General features: G+C 35.2%; 1 protein-coding gene across 1 annotated transcript; it reads right to left on the bottom strand.

Moving 5' to 3' along the window:
* Positions 1–1809: 1809 nt before the first annotated feature.
* LOC142533184 (acyl-acyl carrier protein thioesterase TE3, chloroplastic-like) lies at positions 1810–24667 on the bottom strand. The gene is made up of 5 exons (XM_075639851.1): positions 24421–24667; positions 23903–24003; positions 23590–23699; positions 2261–2356; positions 1810–2166 (listed from the first exon to the last, which is right to left on the bottom strand). The coding sequence occupies exons 1-5, from the start codon at positions 24585–24587 to the stop codon at positions 2047–2049; spliced, it is 594 nt and encodes a 197-aa protein (XP_075495966.1). The 5' UTR covers positions 24588–24667; the 3' UTR covers positions 1810–2046.
* Between the last annotated feature and the right edge of the window lie 724 nt (positions 24668–25391).

Consider the following 25391-nt stretch of genomic DNA (forward strand, 5'->3'; position numbering starts at 1 on the left):
TTTCTTCTTGGTTTTCAAGGATTTTTTCAACTCGTTGGGGTACACAGTATAGCATATTGCCATAATTTTGTACCATTTTCTGGATTTCCCTAAGATCTGAAGAGAGCTTAGAGGAATCTGGTACTATTTCCAGAAACTTATTAGATTGAATCATAAGTTTACCTGAGGGTGTTGTAAAGTCCCTTGTTGCTCCTGATATCTAACCAATGTTAGATGCTCTTGTGTATATTCCAAATTATTGGAATAGTTCTGATAAATTAATTTTCTCGAACCTGAGTTCGGATTCATAATTTTTTCGAAATTCTCCTCCTCAAATATTTAATTACACGGTAATAATAAATTTTGTGTTTGAAATAATTTTACCTCGGCTCTGATACCATTTCTGGTCCCAGAAAATCAATCATTAGAAAATATAATTATAAGGGGTATTTATGTCATTTTTAACCTTTTATGGAGTTTAAACAAACGTTTTTAGGTGTAGGGAGTTAGAATAAATTTGAGTTGGGTTTTAGGGATTTATCTACAATTTACCCTTGAAACAACCATATTAATATCAACACTTATTACATTTGTTTTGATATTAAAATATCACATATTATAACCGGATTTGAAAGATTTGATACTGGAATATTATATATTAGTACAACATTTTTAATGTTTTGTAGCGATTTTCATCCGAAAAATACATGTGCCATTAATATCCATACATGTTATACATGTTTTGGTACTCAAAAATCATATACAAATATCAGATCTGAAACATTTGGTACTCGAATATCATTTATTGATATCTTATTTTCAATGTATGGTACTCATTTTCATCCGAGAAAATATGTGTTATTAATATCAATACCGAAAAGAATATTTTATTCCCATTTAATTCATATTCTATCTAATTAGAAATATTAGAATTTTGCATTTTTAGGCTAATTTAAATTGGTCAAGATCTATTCCTAGATAACTTTATTCTTGAGATTTATCCCACATGATTTAGTTTAGGAACTTATATCTAAGATATAATAACATCATATATTTGAATTAGAATTTTATTCCTAATAAACTTTTGTTTTCTTGTTTATAGGATGTGGGTATCTAAGGAAAGTGATTTAAAGCAAAGAGGGATATCTATATAGTGTAGATATTAAGAGAAGAATTGTGACGTTATTGGAGGGATTTGCTACAACCGCTGGAGCTTTGTTGAACCTGCACAAGTTCAGTATTGAAGATTCGTGGGAAGAGTTTGTGTGATTGATTCACATAATCATCGTGTTGCTGATTGGTGTTGACGACACTCAAGAACAACACTGACACAGAGTGTTGATCGAAGAGTGGTTTTGTTTGGTTTTAAGCAATACGTTTTTTTATTTATGCATCTAGTATTTATTTTGAGCCTTTTGATGCATTTTAATTCCTTGGAGTGTCAAGAAATCTTGTTTTGGTATTCTCATTAGTATTGTTTTGGTGTAAACGATTTACATAATTTTCTAGTGAATTTTTTCCATGAGACATTACACAAGTATTAGTACTTGGCATAATTTAAATCTAGTGTTTATTCATTAAAAATTTATGTGTGTGTGACATAATCAATTTCCGCTGTATGTTGTGCGCTCATGTTGACAACACCAGAGCACAACAATAATTTCTGATACACACAATATTTTAATTTCATGTACGTTTATGAACAACATTCTTTTCAAATACTTTTTATACATGTACTCAAAAATCATATATTAGTGTCAGATATCAAACAATTGATATTGAAATATCATATGTCAGATTTTCAAAGTTTTGTACCGAATTTCATTTCAAGCCACGTAAAATGCGACTAATATAAAGTGTGTTTGGAGCAAAGAAACGTCATATAATACAAAACATCAATAACGTTGATTTCTCTGTGTTTCCATAACAAATAAATTCTGTCCTGGACACAAGACCAGAATCTTTTCTTACTTTATTTTATCGTCCCAACAACTCCTGCACCAGTCTTGCTTATATTTTCATATCATTTCCCAGAGAGAACAGAAACGCTCCGTTAGCAGAACATAATCATTCTGATTCTCTACCTAGAAGGAATTCAGCGAATCTCGATCTCACTTCAGTAGGGATACGACCAGGACGATAGTTTTTATTGAGCCAAACTGCTGTAGCTCTTGCTTCCACTACAGGCTGGAGAGACATCAAATAATATTGTCAGGGTTAAGTCATCACCCACAAATCTTTTTTATGATACTGAATCAAACATAAGAATAAGACAAGAGACCTCTAGATTTGGGAGCTTGAAGATGAAGTGTTCAAAGAACAACCGAACAGCAGAAGCGTCGTATATCCGTACCTTGATAACAAACTTTTCTCCACTCTGTCAAAACAGTAAATCATAGCAACAAGCTCAACCAAAATGGCATCCTTCTAATTCAATAATGAAATTTTAATTCCTTCATTGCTTAATCAACACATGAACATGATGGCTCGACATCGTTAGCCGTTATGCATTATCAGATCGTAACATAGGGAACTGCATAATATGAATGTTGTTAGAGTAGATGTCCTGCAAGCCAACGGTTGGCTAGGAAATTTATTGACTCAAGTGTAATAAACAATCTTTATTTTAATATAATTTAACTTTTTATGGTCTTGTTTTACTTTATCTGTATACCCATGCAATCAGCATAGATAAAGTCCTTGATTATACTTTAATACAAATGAATCGTAATTCGATGTTGAAACTCATTTGTAAACACTGTATAATCTAAATTTGTTCCTAGTCTATTCAGCCGCCTAAATCATGGATAAAGGTCGCTTGAGCTCGAGACTAGCATCTGTGATGTTGTGTACCGCGTTTCTTGGTAAGGGTATAGAGATGTCCAAACATGGAGATGGGTAGTCATATGATAATTATACCGAACAACCCTTCCTCGGACTTTCCAAGTGCTTATCATTCATCGAGAGGATAAGTCTGTGGTTATGATTGTACACCATTGGGCAAATTAGGGTAAGCCGAATAAAAGATTATGTCCTGAATCACAAAGAGTTGTGAACTCACGGCTAGCTGTATCCCTGAACTATTGAGGCTCACACAAGCACTGGTTTACTTGTTCCCGTTGAGATAATAAATTCAATGAGTTGAATTTATAAGAAATAAGTTTGATATGATTAATCGATAAGCTTATAAATAAAGTTTATAAAAGCTTATAGAAATTTTGAGAGCATTACTGCTAAAGACATTCAAAGGGAGTGCACCAGCCATATTTAGACATTGATGATCTTGAAATTAAAGTGTGCATCATAATAACAAATAAGTTGAAATTATCACATCGATGATGCTGGATCGTCGATCGAGATTATGATGAGATTAATATAATGGGAGCATGGATCATGGGCTTATAAGAGTATAAGCCATCATGCAAATTTATTAAAGTTCAAATGGGCTTTAATAATCAAATTATATTTTAATTGAATTAAAATATAGCCCATTAAGTTTTTATAAAATATGGTATTGATTTATTTAATATGAAAATATTCATTATACCATAATTTTAGTGACTTTCACACAAAGCATTTAAAATATGTATGTATAAATCGAGATTGGCATTGATATGGCATATATTTAGAATCTTTAATTAATTATTAATTAAGTAAATTAAGGATTAGAAATATTATAATGATTTTGATTCCTTAATTGAAAAAGGGCATCCGATGTTTAATTATGCAAGAAGAACACTTTCGGCTCTTCCAGAAAGAAATCAAGGGCATGGATTTTAGAATCTATAGTTTACTTAATTAATTGGATTAATTAAGTAAATATGGATAAAAGAAATAATTAGATTTCTTTGTTCTAATTTTGCATAGAATTCGAGAGATTCACTCCCAAGATTTGAAAGAAAAAGGTTTTCGGCTATTCCATGCTCTCGAAAATCCCTTTTCAAAACAAGAAAAATTTGACCACTCCAAGTTTGAGAATTGTGTCGATTTTTAGTGTTCTATCTATTCGCAAAACATCTTCTAATTTTCTAGTGCAAATTAGAAGAGGAACAAATAATCCGATCGTGGCCCTGATTCGGATATCGAAGAACGTTCGTAGGGATTTAAAACAAGAGCTACGTCCGCTAATACCGGTGTAATTGGAGCCAAGTGAAAATTTCACAAAATGTAAAATTTTCTTGCTCCCTATGAATGTTAATTTAATTTAAACCATACGAGTGCTCAAAAATATATTGAATGTGAATATCTAAAATTTTTTAAACCTCCGCTACGTTTTGGGCATGACAGAAATCGATATCTCAACAGTAGTATCAGAGCCAAGTTTTTCTAAAACCTATGATTTTGATATTGAATAATTTATTTCTAACCACACAAGAAAATTTTTAATAAAATTGATGCACCCTAAAAATTTATTTTTTCCATAAATAACAAAAAAAATTCGGATCTTCCGGGCAGACCGCAAGCGTTGATGCACCCTAAAAATTTATTTTTTCCATAAATAACAAAAAAAATCGGATCTGCCCGGAACTGTTCCGGGCAGACCATGCAAGAAGGAGCTGCGCGGAGCATGCGCGGATCATGCGCGCGGCCTGCGCGCCATTGGCGCACGGTTGTGCAAGCAGGGCGCGCACAGCGTGCCTGCGACTGCCTGAAACGTTCGGGCAGGGCGCGGGCGACTGTCCGAGAGTGTCTCGGGAACCGTGCTGGATGATGGGCTTGAATTGTTTAGGCCTAAGGTGCAATTTTCTGATTTTTTTAAATTTTTTGGCAAAATTGATATTTTTGAAAATTGGTTCAATTTTTCTTTTGAAGAATTAATTTTTTGTAAAATTAATAATTTTCTTGCAAAATAAATAATTAGAATATGATTTTAATTATTTATGGTAAAATGAGTTTTACAAGAAATCAATTATTATTGATTTAATTGAAAATTAAATAAACACCTTTATTTAATTTATTAAAGTCTTTAAAAATTGTAGTGGTTAGTAATAAAACTATTAGATATATGATTTATCAATTAATTAAATTTGTGTAATTAAATTGATGTTAATATTTGATATTAAATGAATGAAGGATGATCGAGAGCTTTGACCAATGTGTTCGTTGTATGTTAGGATATTTTACTGTTTTATTCATTTTGTTAATATTTGATATTATTAAAGTGGGCCTGGTTTATGGCACGTTCCCACCCCATGAGATGTATCCCTTATGTGCCTTGGCTATTTAAATGTAATTATTAAAAATAGTGGGAGTCAAGACTGGAAGATGGTGGACCTGATGGCCGATACACAAGATGAAACATGTAAAATATTGGAAGCTCTTGTAATAGTTGCATTTGCAACCTTGCATTCACCTAAGTTTTGGACCTGGATCCATGTTTGGCTCACATGGATCTACTAGTGTTGGCGATTGATCATCCTTATTTATTGTTGAATATCATATTATGATATATGAGATATATAGTAGAATGCATGTATGTATATTATTAAATTATATATTTGCATGAATCCGGCAAACATACAAAATTGTGACACGCAATTTTAATTAAAATGATGAGACAATTTTAAAATTAAAATCCCTCATTTTGAATAAGATTCAAAATTTATATCAAACTGAAAAAGTAAAAATTTAAAGAGTTTAATTTTTCCTTGCCTTCCATCAACCGTGGTTGCATGTTGATCGCTACCCGCGGACAATGTCTGGCTCATATTATTGGGGAGGCCTGGACGCCGGAAGGCTGTGACTTCCACCGGACATATGATGTGAATTGACTGGAACTCCCATGACTTCGGCTCATATTATTAGGGGAACTCATGGCGACCGTCCACAACAATTCAATATTGATGGGTCGATTTGACACTTGAAAATAAAAGGCGTCATATTATTGGGTCCTTATTAAACGTGAGGCAAAACATGCGGAGGATGCATGTGGATGCAATTGGAATCTACCTTTTAGAAATTATAATTGACTGATATTATTCGGGATTATAATTGGCTAATTGGACTCTACGTGCCCACTAAGGAAATATGATTTCCTTTTTTCATCAGAGGGTGGTGGAAATGTCAAAGTAGTGAGAGAGAAATTTATAAAATAAAATCCATATTTTATATCTTAAAATTATTTTAAAATAATCAGCAACCATTATTCTGTTTCCATATCAGTATATTTTCGATTTCGTCACGTAATCCATTTTTGCTAGTAACAAGCTAACGAAATCTAATTTTCAAGATTGGCTGGAAAAATTGTTCTGAATTTGGAGAAAATGGCATACACACTAATGTCAGTCATGCTGAACTGACAAAACATGCAAGATGGTAGGACTATAGTACGCAAGCTAAAGTGTAACATGCTCGCTTTTATGTCAAATGAACTGTAGAGACAGTTTGAGGAAATGATGAATGCTGCTGACATTCGAATGCACGTACAAGAGTTGCATGGTGCATGAAACTCATAAAATGATGCACATCACTTTCAAGGAACTCATGACTACACGCATGCAAGATGGGATTTTGGCCCATGAGCGTGGTGTACATATGACTGGACTTATTGAGAATGTGGTGGGCCTGGAATACATGATTCCTAATGAGTTATTTATGACATCAATTTATTGTCATTTTCTTCCTCATTTGACGGGTGTATGGTGAAATTCAAATTGAATAAGATAGATGATAGCCTTGAAGAGCTAGTCAATACGCTTATGACTTATGACATCACCATAAAACAGGAAAATGTTGTTTTTCTAATGGGCCTCTCGTCAGGACAAAAATGGCTCAAAAAGTAAGGGAAAGAAATGTTCTGTCCCTCACAAGAAAAACAAACCCAATAAGAGAGAAACTCTGAATGACACTTAAAGGGCCTACAAAGCCCGATAAGTCAGAACATATTTATTTAACTGCAAGAAGTCCGGACATAAGAAATTATATGCGTCAGAAATATTCTAAAAATGATAAGTGAATGTCCAAGTAAACAAGATTTCAACAACAAACAAAAGAAAGTTAGATGATCCAAATTCCGCACAAATATAGCACGTTAGACTATGTCACATTTCTCAAAGAATGATGCACAAACTAGTGGGAGAAGGCATGTTTGACTTGTCAGACATAAATTCTCTATCTGCTTGTAAGTCCTGTCTAAAAGGAAAAATGAAAAAGACTTCATTCAATGGAAACATGGAACGTGCGCATGGTCTACTGGATTTGATCCACACAGACGTTTGTGACCCGTTAAGTGTTAGCACAAAATATAGGCAATCCTACTTCATTACCCTTACTGATGACCATTCGAGGTATGGATACATTTATTTAATGAAACACAAATCTGAAGCATTTGAAAAGTTCAAAGAATTCAGATCTGAAGTAGAAAATCAGCTAGGAAGAAGTATTAAGGCACTTCGATCTGATCGAGATGGAGAATACTTGAATGCTGAATTTTGGGTTATCTAAAAGAGAATGAGATTCTCTCACAGTGGACTCCACCAGCAACGCCACAATTAAATGGTGTTTCTGAACGTCGAAATCGAACCTTGATGGACATGGTTCGATCCACGATGAGATTCATTGAATTGCCTACATCGTTTTGGGGTTTTGCGCTTGAAACTGCGGCAATGTTGTTGAATAATGTCCATACTAAAGTAGTGAATAAAACACCATATGAGATATGGATGGGAAAAACTCCCAAATATTCTTATTTGAGATTATGGGGATGTCCTGCTTATGTGAAGCAGATAGTGGGAGACAAATTGGATAGTAGATCCACTTTGTGCTACTTCGTAGGATATCCAAAGAATTTTGTTGGATATTATTTCTATCACCCCCAATGAAGCAAAAGTGTTTGTTTTAAGAAATGCCACCTTTTTTAAAAAAGAAATTTCTATTAGATAGAAAAAGCAAGATAATAGAACTTGAAGAAATTCAAGATACTCCCTCAACTATAGAAGTTGAATCTAATCCCCAACAACCAGTAGTTGAAGTACACGCTCCTAGAAGATCTGATAGGGTTATCAGACCACCTGCAAAATATACACTTCTTCATGAACAAGGCCATGATGAGCCTTGTGATGGATGTGATCCAATGAACTTCAAAAAAGCAATATCTGATATTGATTCATCCAAATGGCTTGAAGCCATGCAGTCTGAAATGGACTCTATGCATTCAAACCAAGTCTGAACGTTAGTGGATCCACCTGAGGGAATCGTTCCCATAGGATGCAAATGGATCAACAAAAGAAAGCTTGGAGTGGATGGGAAGGTATTGACCTTCAAGGCAACACTGGTTGAAAAGGTTATATTCAAAGGCAATGAATTGACTATGAGAACTTTTTCACCAGTTGCTTGTTTAAGTCCATTAGAATACTACTAGCCATAGCAGCATGGTATGACCATGAGATATGGCAAATGGATGAGCATTCCTCAATGGAGACATCAATGAAGAAATTTATATGTCTCAACCTGAGGATACACATCAGTAGGAAGTGAGCATAAGGTATGCAAACTTCAGAGATAAATTTATGGTCTGTTAGAAACTAGATTCTGGAGTTTGACAAAACATGAATCAATTGATTAACAAAATATGAATCAATTGATACGCGCAAGAAAATTCGGCAACTGAACTTATCAACTGAAATCAGCTGATACAATGATACAAGTAAACTGATCAGTTGGAACGGATCAGTTAAAACATTCAGCCGAATGCCTCAAAGTCTCTCAACTGAAGATGTCTCGGGAAAGAACAAAGAAGACATAACAGATTACAAGAGCACCGCACAACAACCAAGACTACTTAAAACAACGCATTCCGGACAAAGCAATTAAGACGCCGAATTACAATAAATGAAGCAAACAATATCGAAGGAATAATCAAGTGGAAACCAACGGATACAAAGATTCAAATTTATCTCAAGATTACCGTTGGAAAAGAAGAGTATAAATATGGTAGAAGAAAAAGAAGAAGTGACGATACATCATTCAAAACTTGCTATTACTCTGTCAAAATCTCAGCTCACTCTTACTTGATTTATTCGTAGCAATCAAGGCTACAAGTTGAGCAAACTAGCACTTTGTAATATTTGTTAATTCAATAGTGCTAAGATCAGTTACGCACAGAGATCATTTTGTAATACTAAGATTTTCAGTTTAGGCAGTGGGTAAGTCCTAACTGAAGTGGGTCTGTACAAGTGTTGTATTGGATCAAAGTCTTTTATGGAAATCCTATCCTTGTGATAGAAGGGGTGACGTAGGAGTAATTGAATTCTCCGAACATCTAGAAACAATCCTTGTGTATTTTATTTCAGTTCTGTATTCTATCTGTCAGTCAGTTACCTTCCGCAACTACCTCAGTTTAACTGATTGATATTGACCAACAAGATTCCGAGAATCAGTTTGTCACCAAACTGAACTCAAAAATTCGATAAGACCAATATTAATTGAGAGTGTTTATTCAACCCCCCCTTCTAAACACTCTTGACACGTCAATCGATCCTATCAAGTGGTATCAGAGCGGTTGAATCTTGTTCTTGAATACTTCTGATCTATAAATCTGCTAGCATGACTTCATTCAATAAAATTCCTATGTTCTCAAGAGAAGATTTCGATGACTGGAAAATCAGAATGCAGGCTCACTTAGCTGCACAAGATGATGACATGTGGTATGTCGTAACAGACGGACCCATTAAGATTCTAAAAGAAAATACAGCAATTGCCATAACTGAAGGGGCACCACAGAGAATTCAAAAGCCCAGATAAGAGTGGACAACTGAGGACAAAAGAAAAGCCAATCTTGACAATGTGGCCAAAGATACTCTATACAAAACACTGGACAAAGCAACATTCAACAAAATAAAGATGTGCAAAACAGCAAAAGAAATTTGGGAAAAGTTGATTCAGTTATATGAAGGAAATGACCAAACAAAAGAAAATAAACTCTCTGTTGCTGTTCAGAAATTTGACAATATCAAAATGAGTATGATGAAAGGGTGAGCAGTATTGTAAATGAATTAAATGCACTTGGAAAGGTGTATACTAACAAAGAGGTTGCACTAAAAGTGATGAGAGGTCTTCCAAAGGAATGGGATGTCAAAACTATGGCTATGAGAGAATCTAAAGACTTGAATCAGATCGAACTTCATGAACTATTTGCTGATTTAAAGGCTTATGAATTTGAATTGCAGAGCAGAGAAGGAGAACCATTTACTCCTACAGCTACAACTGCTCTAGCAGCTGTAAGAACTGAATCAACCAGTTCAGTCGAGAAATCTGCCGATCAGTTAAGCAATGATGCTATGTCATTATTCATCAAAAATTTTGGGAGGCTCATGAGAAAGAACCAAGGAAACTTTCAGAAGCAATACCAGAGAAACAATTCCAAAGAAGAAATAAATGCTTGCTACAATTGTGGCAAAATAGGTCATTATATTGCTGACTTGTCTAAACCTAAAAAGGACAGTCAAGGATCAACTGACAGAAGAAAGAAATCATATGAGCATAAGAGAAGATCCAGAGATGATAAGAAAACCTACAAAAAGAAACATGAGGTTCTATTAGCTGAAGAGAACAAATCCAAATGGGCAGAAACTGATAGTGACGAATCAGAACCAGAAAGCTCATATAGCTCAAGTGATGAAGAGGAAGTCAAATGTCTAATGGCCAATGATACAGAAGCAGAATCTACAAGTCAACAGGTATTTGATTTTAGTTCAACTGATTTTACACGAGAAGAACTCATTTTAACATTGCATGAAATGATAAATGAGTACCAGAAACTTGCATCATCATTTGAGGAAATAAAGTCAAAGCAAAATGATCCCATGGACAATAAAACCAAAACTGATGAATCAGTTGATGGGTTGAGTCTAAAAAGGGAAATTGCTGAGTTAAAAGCAGAGAGAAAGAAAGATCAGTCACCGATCCAGAAATTGATCCTTGAAAATTCAAAACAGACTGAACTCATTCAATCTTGGAATAAGTCGTCTACTGCACTGAATGAGATGCATAATTCACAAAAATCAGTTTCTGATAAAACTGGTTTAGGGTTCAGTAATCAAGGAGAAACGTTTTCAAATGATACTCAACCAAAGCTGACAATGAACAAAGGGAAGTACATTCACTTTGTCAAATCAGCAGTGGTACAAGAACAAATTGAGCCCAGTAAACTTATTGAACAACCTACTGAGAAGTTGAACAAGGCTAGAAGATATGGGATTGGCTATAGCCAAAAGCTTTCAACTGATTCACAAAGCGGGTCATCAAAAAGATTTCACAAAAACTATTCGAATGGCTATGTCAATTACTATAACTGCAAGCCAGTTCAGAAGAGATACAGATTGAACAATCAGTTGAATAAGACTAAAACACATACTGTATCAACTGTACACTACTCACCAAGAACACAAAAGCCGAGAAAAACCATTTGGAATACAGCTACTGGAAAGTCAGTTAGACTAATCCAAGTATGGGTTCCAAAGGGACTAATAATTTTTGGACCCAAATAGATATGGGTACCAAATCATATTATGTGTGTGCTTGCAGGTAACAGGTACAGATAAAAATTCAATATGGTATTTGGACAGCGGTTGCTCACGACATATGACAGGAGATGCAAGTATGCTATCTCAACTAACCAAATATAGTGGTCCAAACATCAGTTTCGGAGATAATTCCAAAGGTAAAACCGTGGGTAAGGGTAAGCTTATCCATGGTAACTTTACTATTAAAGATGTTTTATTAGTAGAGAATCTGAAGTATAACTTGATTAGCATCAGTCAGTTATGCGACAATGGATTCTCGGTACAATTTGATAAAAACTCATGCTCAGTTAAAACATCAACTGATGAAATCATACTAACTGGCAAACGATGTGGAAACACATATAAAGTCAGTTGGAATGAACAGCCTCATGCACCAGTCTGCTTTATTGCTTCAAAATCATCTCAAAACTGGTTGTGGCATAAAAGGTTAAATCATTTAAACTTTAAATCCATTGCCTATCTGAGTAAACATGAACTTGTAACTGCTTTGCCCAAAATAAATTTTTCAAAAGAAAAACTTTGCTCAGCATGTCAGTATGGAAAACAAGTGCGATCTTCTTTCAAAAACAAGGGCTGTAAGTCTTCATCCCGATGCTTAGAACTATTGCACATGGATCTCTTCGGTCCAATACCAGTCATGAGCTTAGGGGGAATGAAATACACCTTGGTGGTCGTAGATGATTTTTCAAGATTTACTTGGGTTATCTTTCTCAAATCCAAATACCATACGGCTGCACAACTGATTAAACTCTTTAAAAGACTTTTAAATGAAAAATCAGTTGGGATTGATCGAATCAGATCTGATCGAGGAACTAAATTCATCAATCAAACACTTTCAAGCTTTCTAGAAAATGTTGGAATCAAGCATGAGCTCTCAGCAGCAAGAACTCCTCAGCAAAACGGTGTAGCTGAGAGAAGAAATCGAACCACCCTTAAAGAAGCTGCTAGAACAATGCTTGCTGATTCTGGTATTTCTCAAAGATTTTGGGCAGAGGCAGTAAACACTGCATGTTATACTCAGAACAGATCAATGATTAATAAGAATCATATGAAAACACCATATGAGATCTGGCATGGAAGAAAAAGTATAATCACTTATTTCAAAATATTCGGCTGTAGATATTTTATTCATGATAATAGTAAAAATTACTTAAAAGCATTTGATGCCAAATCTGCAGAAGGAATATTCCTTGGATATTCATCAGTTAGTATAGCTTATAGAGTCTTTAATAAGAAAACTTTAAATGTTGAAGAATCTGCGCATGTTGATTTTGATGAAACTGCACTAACTGATAAGCCAACTGATCAAGTTGAGCTAGCTGATCGATTTTCAGATATCAGTTTGGAAGATGATGACAAAGATGAAAACCATAATAATCAAAACATCCTTCAAACACCAGAACCAGAGATATTGGATCAATTAAATGAGCAGGAAGTCAATGCTGACAATCAGTTATTAAAGGAAAATGATAATATTCAAATATCAGCTGACGAGGCATCAACTGAAGCTGAAAACTGCATTCAGTTACCAACTGAAGAAGTTGCAGATGCAACGAATGCTGAGTACATATGGAGAAAATCACATCCACCAGAATTGGTAATAGGAAATCCATCTGATCCAGTAAGAACTCGCAATCAAATGTTAAATTTATTTATTCATTCAGCCTTTGTCTCACAAATGGAACCAAAGAAAACTGATGAAGCTCTTGCTGATCCTAACTGGGTAAATGCTATGCAAGAAGAGCTGAATCAGTTCACTCACAATAACGTCTGGAATTTAGTTCCAAGACCAACTTCAAAAACCATTATAGGTACAAAATGGGTGTACAGGAATAAACTAAACGAGGACGGTTCAGTTATATGCAACAAAGCAAGACTAGTAGCACAAGGATATAGGCAAGAAGAAGGAATTGACTACGATGAGACGTATGCTCCAGTTGCAAGATTGGAAGCAATCAGAATATTTCTTGCTTATGCATCTCACAAAAACTTCAAAGTTTACCAGATGGATGTGAAGAGTGCATTCCTAAACGGTCAGTTACAAGAAGAAGTATATGTTGAACAACCTCCAGGTTTTGTAAATCACAAACTTCCTGATCATGTATACTATTTGAACAAAGCATTATATGGTCTTAAACAAGCTTCCAGGGCTTGGTACGAAACTCTTTCAAAATTCCTAACTGATCATGACTTTACAGTCGGATCAGTTGATAAGACCTTATTCAAATTTACTAAAAATAATCATATTCTATTAGTTCAAATTTATGTTGATGATATAATATTTCGATCAACTAACCCCAAATTGTGCGAAAAGTTTGCTAAGTTAATGCAGGAAAAGTTTGAAATGAGCATGATGGATGAACTGACATTTTTTCTTGGACTGCAAGTGAAGCAACTGGAAACTGGTATATTCATTAGTCAAACAAAATATACAAAGGAGTTGCTAAAGAAATTTGGTATGGAAAATCATGCTCAGCTGCAACTACTCCCATGAGCTCATCAGTTAAACTAGATACTGACGAAGGGGGAATATCAGTAGAGGCGACATTATATAGAGGATTAATAGGTTCATTGTTGTACCTAATAGCCAGTCGACCTGATATTGTTTTTGCTGTCTGTATGTGCCAGATTTCAAGCAAATCCTAAGCAATCACATTTCTCAGCTGCTAAAAGAATTCTGAGATATCTTAAGGACACGCAAAATGTTGGGCTATGGTATTCCAAAGACTCCACCTTCAATTTAGTTGGATATTCAGACGCAGATTATGCAGGATGTAAGCTTGATCGCAAGTACAAGTGGATCTTGTCAGTTCTTAGGAGACAGACTGATCTCTTGGTTCAGCAAGAAGCAGACATCCATAGCTACCTCAACAACAGAAGCAGAATATCTTGCTGCTGGTAGCTGTTGTGAACAACTGATCTGGATTCAGCAACAACTGAAGGATTATGGAGTAACGTCAACTGAATCGCCCATATTTTGTGATAATACCAGCACAATTGCCATCACTTATAATCCAGTTCTTCACTCAAGGACCAAGCATATAGATGTCAGACATCACTTCATTAGGGATCATGCGTTAAAGAAGGATATTCGACTAGAATATATTTCAACTGAACAGCAAGCAGCTGACATCTTCACAAAACCATTACCCGAGGCTAAGTTTTCTTACTTTCGAAATATTCTTGGTTTAATTGATTTATCTTAGAAATTATTAGTAATATTGCTTCACTAACAGAATTATATGCAGAAAATAAGAACACAACAAATTGAAAATAACACTTCATTAAGAATACCAACGTTCCCATTTTACAGAAGATATCATGAAATCAACTGAATCTAGCCACGCCCTAACCCAATCATTTAACTCATAAATTCGAACTCTAGCAAATGCCCTAGATTTCGAAATCTTATCAACAACATGCCATTCCTTCCATAGCATCGCCTCCAAAAGACATTTGTCTTCAACCAAATCCCTAACATGCCTCACTTCAAAACGTTCAAGGTATTTCAGTGCTCTTGCCTCCTGAGCACGAGTAGGAATAGCATCACTGTCACTCACCCTCTTCAACTCATGAATCTTTTCCCGTGTTAACATCACCTTCTGAAAAACATATATCTCCATCTTTCTCTTGATATCTTTTAAACAAGGGGTTGACTGCTCAGTAACATGAACATGAGTGCTGCTGCATGCATCAGAATCAGACATATTGAAATATTTTTGAACTGATATTGCATCACATTTTTATCACTATCATCTTATTTATAGGAAAATGACGTTGGAGAAGCTGAAGAGCCTCAAGTTAATCAATGCGTCTTTCACATTTACCAAGGACTTTAAGTTATCAGTTGTTCATTGTCAACTGACACCAGTTTGAATTCTATTAATAGTTGTTTAAATAGTCCCAGTTCATGATCAACTTATGACAGTTAGTCTCTCATCAGTTCATTTGTTTACATATCACAGCTGATGAAATATATCATTTGCAGAAAAACAGAGTTAAAACCAGATAAATATTTCATTACTTATAAATGTTGGTCTGGATTACATCATCATACTTCTCCTCCACAACAATTATCCAAAATTTCAGCCAAACAGATAGAGAAGAAGGAGCAGTCATGAGAAAGCTGTGAGAATGAGCTATGCGCCTCAGGATCTTCAATTCCTTGCGGAGCATCAGCTGATACATGTGACCGTCCTTGAAGACGTCCACCCACACAGCAATATTCAAGTGCTTTCGCACTTGATTCAGTTCTGCCACCAATTCAGGAGTGGTGGCCTCCCCAGAGTTGTATAAGAGCTCAAGCTCATGCAATCGCTCCCAGTAATGCAGACTTTCATAGAAGACTTCATCTTCTATCTCAGCCTTCCTGGCCTCCACAGAAAAAGGAGAAAGACTTGAGTCACCCGTATCAGACATTTTTTATCTTGAATATTTTGGATGATATGTCTAAAACTAATTGAGTCATTTCTATTTATAGCAGAATATCAAGAAAGCTGAAGAGTCGTCAACGTTTCAGCAAAACCAATAACCTCTCTGACTCTTAAAATTATTTTGTAGCACTACTTTAATTATTATATGCACCAATTTAGGAGGAATGTCAGTTTTTAAGACGTTAACTGAGAAGACAATCGTTTGTGAATTCTCAAATGACTTGAATCAGTTTCCCAACTGATCGTTCAGCTTGTAAATTTTACAAATCTTCTCACATAAGTTAACCAATTAAAAACTTATTATATTCCAAATCAAATGAGGTGACTAAATTTTTATGACGTGGCATATTTTAAAACCGCTCATTATTATATACACGATTACAGCACACGTGCACACATTTTTATTCAAAATTTTTCCCGGGCTGACACGTGTCCAGAATTTGAACAGTCACGAACAAAAGCATTTTGTCCGCTTCACTTCAGTTCTATTCTTCACAATTACAATCAGTTTCTAAGAGTATACAAATTTCAGAACTTATTCTCTTCAATTTGCAGATCACTACACTTTCTGAAATGGCAAACCAGATCCCAGCCCATATCTTGAATGTGATGGTCATCGATTTTAACTCGGTTCTATCAATTCAAGAAGCAGACGTTAAGAATGTATTTCTAAAGCTTGAGTCGGCAGGTCTCAGGATGTTCTTGGGACAATATTCTCAGAAGATATACCTCAAGGAGGTCAATGAATTCTATCGGAAGGGATTTATCACTGCTAATGACATTATCTCTGTGACTATCAATGATCAGTTGCTACTCCTTTCTGAAGAAGCTTTCGGAGAAATCTTCTCTTTGCCAACTGATGGTTATGTCAGCTTTTCTGAAGTAAAAACTCATGACATTGAAGAAATGCAGTCTCGACTATCTGCTGATGGACGAAAAATCAAGGTTTCCGATCCAAAGAAGGAACTGAAACCAGAAATTCAGTTGTTAGCTGATATCGTGGCAAAGGGAATATTAGCAAAAGCCGGTTCTTATGCTGCTCTTACACTCGAAAAATTCCAGGTAATGACCATAATCATGGGTGAAAAGAAAGCAAATTGGAGATATATTCTTTTTAACATCTTGAAGAATATGCTCAAGTCATCCAAACAGTCATGTGGCTTCGCCATCCAAATCAGTTATCTGTTAAAACTGAAGGGTTTGGTAGCTGAAAATGCTGAAACTTCATCAAAATTCAAGGTATTTACTGCCAAAAACACCTTGCCATCAAAAACCAAAATAGAGGTTGAGCCATCACCAGTCAAGAAGGTCAAAACAGCAAAAAGGAAACTGATTCTCAGTGAATTAGATTCAGAGAAAACTCCTTCCCCTAAGCTTGTCAAGAGACCAAGGACTCAAAGAACCAAACCAATAACAACAGTGGAAGTCATTCCACCTGAGAAAATTATTCAATCAGCTGCTCAACAGCCCATTCAGGCTATCCCTTTGCAAGTAGTCTCACCTGATGATTCAGTTACCAAAGCAAAGACACCAGCTAAGGTAAGAGCTCCCTTGACTCTTGTAAATCGCCCTACCATCCTGCCTAGAGCCAGATCTAAAGGTGTAATATTAAGAGAACCAGTGCACTCCACACATTCTGGAATGGATCTTCCTCACATTCTCTCAACTGACAAAGGAAAAGGCAAGCTGGTTGAAGAACCCCGGCCATCCAATGTCATTCAAACACACATTGACCTAGTTTGGGAACAGGTCAATGCATTTGCCACATCACAATTAAAATTTTTTGATTGTTGGAAAAGTTTCAGAACAGAAATCTTTGCCAAAGAACTGAAGCATAGATCTCAACTGAAAAAGTTCATCAAGCTAGAAGCAATTGTGATGAAATTAGTCAAAGCTGCTACAATTCCACAGGCATTAGAAAGGCAGAAATATTTCTTTAATCAGATTCGCGTCAAAAAGCTAACAAGAATGGTAGCAAAGCTGAAGTCCAACTACAATCCCACAAGTCCAACTGCATACAATGATAGAGCTGTGTTCACTCAACTGGACACAGATCTTAGTAGTCTGCAGAGTGAAATCAGATTTTGGGAAGAAGATCAGGAACTAGTTCTTCATGACAAACCCCCCAACTCAAATATTGAAAAAGATTTATCCTCCTCTCCACAAAAAGAACCATCTCCACAACAGGCAACTGAAAAGCCAGTTCAGGGAATACCTCAATCCTCTCAGACAGAACATCAGCTATATTCTGAAGCAGAACTATCCTTGGCAAACATTGATGAAATCATTCAAGCTGTTACCTTGGAAGCTCAGCTAGAAGAAATACAATATGACTCAATTACCCATTCAGCTGAACAACCAGAGCAAGACATTAAGATATCATCTGAAGCACCAGCTGAGTCACTTATTGCTGAAAAATTTATATCTGCTCAAACTGAAGATCAAACTGAAGTGCCAAACCAAACTTCAGAAAAAGAAATAACTGAATCGGAAAAAGCTCAAACTGAAGCACCAGTTCAGCCAGAAACTTCTGCTGAACAAGATATTCAAACTGATGAACAAGCAAAACCCTCAGAACAAGAAACTGCTGAACATGTAGAAGGTCAGTTGCTCACTGAATCAAAGGAGCAAGAACAAATTTCAGTTAATTCTCCACAGGAAGCCCCTATGTATGAACCATCCATCTCCATCATTCAGCCAGACAGTCCATTTCTTGATCAAAACCAACGTTTATCATCTCAAATTCAAGAAAACATTCCAGCTCAGCTTATGGCTGGAACAATGGAAACTAATCAAGCATTAGTTCTTTTTGGACAAACATCGAAGCATTCAGAAACGCCCAGCCAGCGACCTCCAATTCAATCCACAGAAATGGATGTTGTTCTTGAAGAAATCCAGAACATACAGTACAATATACAGCAGATGCTCGCTGAAATCAAGAAAATTCAATTCGAACAACTGTCTCATACTGTCAAATTAGATTCTTCGACTGAATTTGACTCGGCGAAACTAAACGCTCTTCAAGCCAACATGGACTCTCTTAGCAGAACTGTGCATGAAATAAAGAAGGGGCTAGTTAACTCACTCTTTACAACTCAGGATGTAATCAGTCAGTGAGTTGAGCGACTGGAAACCTCTGTTTCAAATAAAATAGAATTGCTACAGACCTCCCTCACAACTGTTGCCACAAGTATCTCATCAGATGTAAAAATTCTTTCCATTGACGTTCGAAAGTTATCAGATAAAATGGAGTTGTTTGACAAAAAGGGGGAAGAACAGCAGCTAAAGAAGAATTAATCAGATTATTAAAATCAACTGATATAATATTCTCAGATTTTATGTTATCTACAAGGAATCCAGTTATTTTATGATTCAGTTGCGTAATCTATTATCTACAAAGAGCTCAGTTATTCGATCTTAAATCACTTGGTTTTGTCAAACACCATAAAGGGGGAAATTGTTGGAAACTAGATTCTGGAGTTTGACAAAACATGAATCAATCGATTAACAAAATATGAATCAACTGATACGCGCAAGCAAATTCGGCAACTGAACTTGCCAACTGAAATCAGCTGATACAACGATACAGAGTAAACTGATCAGTTGGAACTGATCAGTTAAAACATTCAGCCGAATGCCTCAAAGTCTCTCAACTGAAGATGTCTCGGAAAGAACAAAGAAGACATAACAGATTACAAGAGCACCGCACAACAACCAAGACTACTTAAAACAACGCATTCCGGACAAAGCAATTAAGACGCCGAATTACAATAAATGAAGCAAACAATATCGAAGGAATAATCAAGTGGAAACCAACGGATACAAAGATTCAAATTTATCTCAAGACTACCGTTGGAAAAGAAGAGTATAAATATGGCAGAAGAAAAAGAAGAAGTGACAATACATCATTCAAAACTTGCTATTACTCTGTCAAAATCTCAGCTCACTCTTACTTGATTTATTCGTAGCAATCAAGGCTACAAGTTGAGCAAACTAGCACTCTGTAATATTTGTTAATTCAATAGTGCTAAGATCAGTTACGCACAGAGATCATTTTGTAATACTAAGATTTTCAGTTTAGGCAGTGGGTAAGTCCTAACTGAAGTGGGTCTGTACAAGTGTTGTATTGGATCAAAGTCTTTTAGTGGAAATCCTATCCTTGTGATAGAAAGGGTGACGTAGGAGTAATTGAATTCTCCGAACATCTAGAAACAATCCTTGTGTATTTTATTTCAGTTCTGTATTCTATCTGTCAGTCAGTTACCTTCCGCAACTACCTCAGTTTAACTGATTGATATTGACCAACAAGATTCCGAGAATCAGTTTGTTACCAAACTGAACTCAAAAATTCGATAAGACCAATATTAATTGAGAGTGTTTATTCAACCCCCCTTCTAAACACTCTTGACACGTCAATCGATCCTATCATGGTCTCAAGCAGGTGTCCAGAATTTGGAACCTCGGATTTGACAACATTATCAAGGAATTTGGTTTTGCCAAGAATCCTGAGGAACCATGCATGTACAAGAAAGTTAGTGAAAATGCAGTGACATTTCTGGTACTTTATGTTGATGATATCCTGCTCATTGAGAATGATATAGGATTACTGCAATCAACTAAAGTATGGTTAGCAAGTAAATTCTTCATGAAAGACATGGGTAAAGCATCCTATGTATTGGTAATACAAATCTATAGAGATAGATCAAAGAGGATACTGAGGCTCACCCAAGCCACTTATATCGATACTATCTTGAAGTGATTCTTTATGGAAGAGTCCAAGAGAGGATACTTACCAAATGATGTTGCTTACGCTTTGAGTGTTACAAGCAGATATCAGGCGAACTCTGGTCCAATGCATTGGAAGACCGTGAAAAATATTTTTAAGTACTTGAGAAGGACTAAGAACTTGTTCATAGTCTATGGGGATGGAGAATTGAAATTAGAAGGTTACACTGATTCTAGCTTCCAATGTGACGTAGATGATTCGAAATCGACCTCTAGTTTTGTATTCATGCTAAATGGTGCGGCTGTCTATTGGAAAAGTTCCAAGCAAGACGCCGTTGCGGATTCCACCACCGAAGCTGAATACGTTGATGCATCTGCTGCAGCAAAAGAGGCAATTTGGATGAGGAATTTTGTCCAAGAGTTGGGCATTATTCCTAATGGAGTTGATCCAGTCCCGTTGTACTGCGACAACATTGGTGCCATTGCGCAAGCAAAGGAACTAAGGTCTCATCAGCGATTCAAACATATACTGAGGAAGTTCCACATCATACAGGAGATTGTGGGAAGAGGAGACATATCAGTTGAAAGAGTCCTCTCTGCAGATAATGTTGTTGATCCACTTACAAAGACCTTGTCAGGACCATTGTTTGAGAAGCATCGCGAAGCAACGGGATTAAAGTTATGGGTAGTTGGCTCTAGGGCAAGTGGGAGATTGTTAGAGTAGATGCCCTGAAAGCCAACAGTTGGCTAGGGAATTTATTGACTCAAGTCTAATAAACAATATTTATTTTAATATAATTTAACTTTTTATGGTCTTGTTTTACTTTATCTGTATATCTATGCAATCAGCATAGATAAAGTCCTTGATTATACTTTAATACAAATGAATCGTAATTCGATTTTGAAACTCATTTGTAAACACTATATAATCTAAATTTGTTTCTAGTCGATTCATCTGCCTAAAACTTGGATAAAGGTCGCTCGAGCTCGAGACTAGCATCTGTGATGTTGTTTACCGTGTTTCTTGGTAAGAGCATAGAGATGTCCAAACATGCAGATGGGTATTCATATGATGATTATACCGAAAAACCCTCCATCGGACTTTCCAAGTGCTTATCATTCATCGAGATGATAAGTTCGTGGTTATGGTTGTACATCATTAGTCCTTACGACCCGGGACAACACTGAGGCTCTATATGCTAGGGCTGTGATTTGACTTGTTTACCGACTCTAGGAGAGTCATCAGGTGGCGAGGTTGGGTATAGTTGCGACACATATAGGAGTCAGTGCATTGTAGTCGGGGATTCACCGTTCACCTACGGGTGTGGATATTCTATGTGATCTGATGAAATAATAGTGCGTGAAATCTATGGCCAGAGTATGAGATATACATTGGAGAAGAAGTTCTCCAATGGTACATGCGATGCTACTATTATATATATCACATAGTTATCGAATTAAATACGCAACCCTCGATGAACCAATGATTACAGATTCGATCGGGATATATGAGATGAAGGGACCGTACTGTACGCTAATCATAATCGACTGGTTATTGCAGGCACTATCAGTGATACCTAGGGAATCATGGGGCGATGCTACTAAACGCTCTTACAATGATTCGATGAGTTTAATCAGAAATATTATTTCTGACATTCTCATGATCAATTGTTGATACATAGAATTGGGCAAATCAGGTAAGCCGAATAAAGGATTATGTCCTGAATCACAAAGAGTTGTGAACTCACGGCTAGTTGTATCCATGAACCATTGAGGGTCACACAAGCACTGGTTTACTTATTCTCGTTGAGATAATAAATTCAATGAGTTGAATTTATAAGAAATAAGTTTGATATGATCAATCGATAAGCTTATAAATAAAGTTTATAAAAGCTTATAAAAATTTTGAGAGCATAACTGCTAAAGACAGTCAAAGGGAGATCACCAGCCATATTTAGACATTGGTGATCTCGAAATTAAAGTGTGTATCATAATAACAAATAAGTTTAAATTGTCACATCGATGATGTTGGATCGTCAATCGGGATTATGATGAGATTAATGTAATGGGAGCATGGATCATGAGCTTATAAGAGTATAAGCTCATCATGCAAATTTATTAAAGTTCAAATGGACTTTAATAATCAAATTATATTTAATTGAGTTAAAATATAGCTCATTAAGTTTTTATAAAATATGGTATTGATTTATATAATATGAAAATATTCATTATATCATAATTTATTAACTTGCACACAAAGCATTTAAAATATATATGTATAAATCGAGATTGGCATTGATATGGCATATATTTAGAACCTTTAATTAACTTAATTAATTAGATTAATCAAATAAATTAAGGATTAGAAATATTATAATGATTTTGATTCCTTAATTGAAAAAGGAATTAATTGGGTTAATTAAGTAAAGATGAATAAAAGAAATAATTAGATTTCTTTGCTCTAATTTTGCATAGCATTCGAGAGATTCACTCCCAAGATTTGAAAGAAAAAGGTTTTCGGCTATTCCATGGTGCTCTCGAAAATCCCTTTTCAAAACAAGAAAAATTTGACCACTCCAAGTTTGAGAATTGAGTCGATTTTTAGTGTTCTATCTATTCGCAAAACATCTTCTAATTTTCTAGTGCAAATTAGAAGAGGAACAAATAATCCGAGCGTTGCCCTGATTCGGATATCGAAGAACGTTCGTAGGGATTTAAAACAAGAGCTACATCCGCTAATACCGGTGTAATTGGAGCCAAGTGAAAATTTCACAAAATGTAAAATTTTCTTGCTCCCTATGAATGTTAATTTAATTTAAACCATACGAGTACTCAAAATTATTTGAATGTGAATATCTAAAATTTTTTAAACCTCCGGTGCGTTTTGGGCATGAAAGAAACTGAGATCCCAACAAATGTTATAGGCATACCCGTAAAGGCGAAATGAACTTGAGCGACAAATCTGTAAGAGCAAATGCATTGCCAGTTCGGGCTACAGCATCAGCATTTATTCCAATCACGTCTAAAAGTTCCTGCCGACCTGTTCATACATCAGACAAGCAATCCTTTTACACATAGGAAGGATAAAAAATAGTTTCTTTGTAGATTATATTCCTATAATCAATTTCCATAATTCTTCAATCTTCTTGAATGAATAACCATCAGATATAAATGGATATCAATACTAATACAAAACTAAATAAATTAACAATCTTTAAAATCCCACAAGAAACAGATTCATACCATATTGGCAGTAACTTGCGTATACAGCATTATTCACAACACCATATTGATCCAACTCGTAGTCTCGAACTTTAAGTTCAACTTGGTGAAATGGACTCGTTCTAACAATAAATAAGATCAAAATGTTGAAAGTGAACTCATCGTATGTATCACAGCTGATAAATTTAAATGTTTAATAATTAGTATACTGAAAATTCACAAAAAACAAAAAACAAAACAAAATCACACCAAACACCAAAACCAGGTCCAAGATACCTGTTAGCAAATTAATTCCAGTTTACAAAGCTACTAAATTAAGCTTCTTCAATGAACTCGAGAATGGCAGAATCTACTTACAAGGATGATCCAGCAAATGCTTTAAGATAAGGGCCCACAGTAAAATTTCAAGAAACTCCCACCATTAACATTTCAGTTGAAAATAACACGATGAAATCTCAAGTTTAGCACTTGTCTCGGAATCTTAATAATAATGATAAAAATAACTTAAAATGGGACACGAACAAGGAAAAAAGAAGTACATTTTTCCATCTTTGAAATCATTGGGAGCGGCGGCGCAGCTCCGCACCTTGAAGCGAGGCAGCCTGAGATGATGGGTCCGGAGAAAATTTGGACATATGGCGGCGTCAGGTGAGGCTAAAGGAGGAGCGTGAACATGCGTGCTGGGGATGATAGATGAACGAAACATTTCTGCGAATGGCGAATGAAGAAGAAAACGGGTGAAATGTGCGTTTCTTGAATATTAATGCAGTAGGCGTTGGCACTCTGTGTGTGGGGTTTGATAAATTTTATTTATACCTGTGCACCTAGCCAAATTTTTATACAATATTTTTATAATTCATTATTTAAATTTAAAACAAAATCAAAATATAATTATAAAAAATAAAGAGAGATTAACTGTAATTTTGATATATAAATTAAAAAAATAAAAATTAAAATATAATTATAAGAAACAGTGAAAGACAATACTGTAATTTTGATATATAAATTAAAAAATTTAAAAAAAAAAAGAAAAAGAGCAAAATTGAACCAACAACTTGATTGTTAGAAAACAAAGATTCTATCCACTAAACTACATGTGATTACATTGAAATTTTAACACTTTATTAATATATATAATTATTAAAGCAGACAATAACACCAAAAATTTGTTATTCTAAAGATCTCCATATTATATAAATTAAAATAATAGAGAAAAAATAATTAGATATTTTTAGTATCATAAAATTCTCATATTAATATTTATTTTCAAATTAATACATAATCTATAATTTAAAATTTTATAAAAATTTATAATATTAAATTCAAATTGCTTTGAAGACATGGTGTGATTTTCCTAGCCAAAATTCATCGTATTCATTAAAATCCAGCGTACTATATCACAACATATTATCTTGAGTTTTATTATCGATCTAATTAGTTAGAGTTTGGCCATGTGATACAATATTATTTTAAATGATTTGATTTATATTAAAATAAAGATAATATCGTA

This window comes from Primulina tabacum, chromosome 18, assembly GCF_025594145.1.
Source record: "Primulina tabacum isolate GXHZ01 chromosome 18, ASM2559414v2, whole genome shotgun sequence".
NCBI lineage: Eukaryota > Viridiplantae > Streptophyta > Magnoliopsida > Lamiales > Gesneriaceae > Primulina > Primulina tabacum.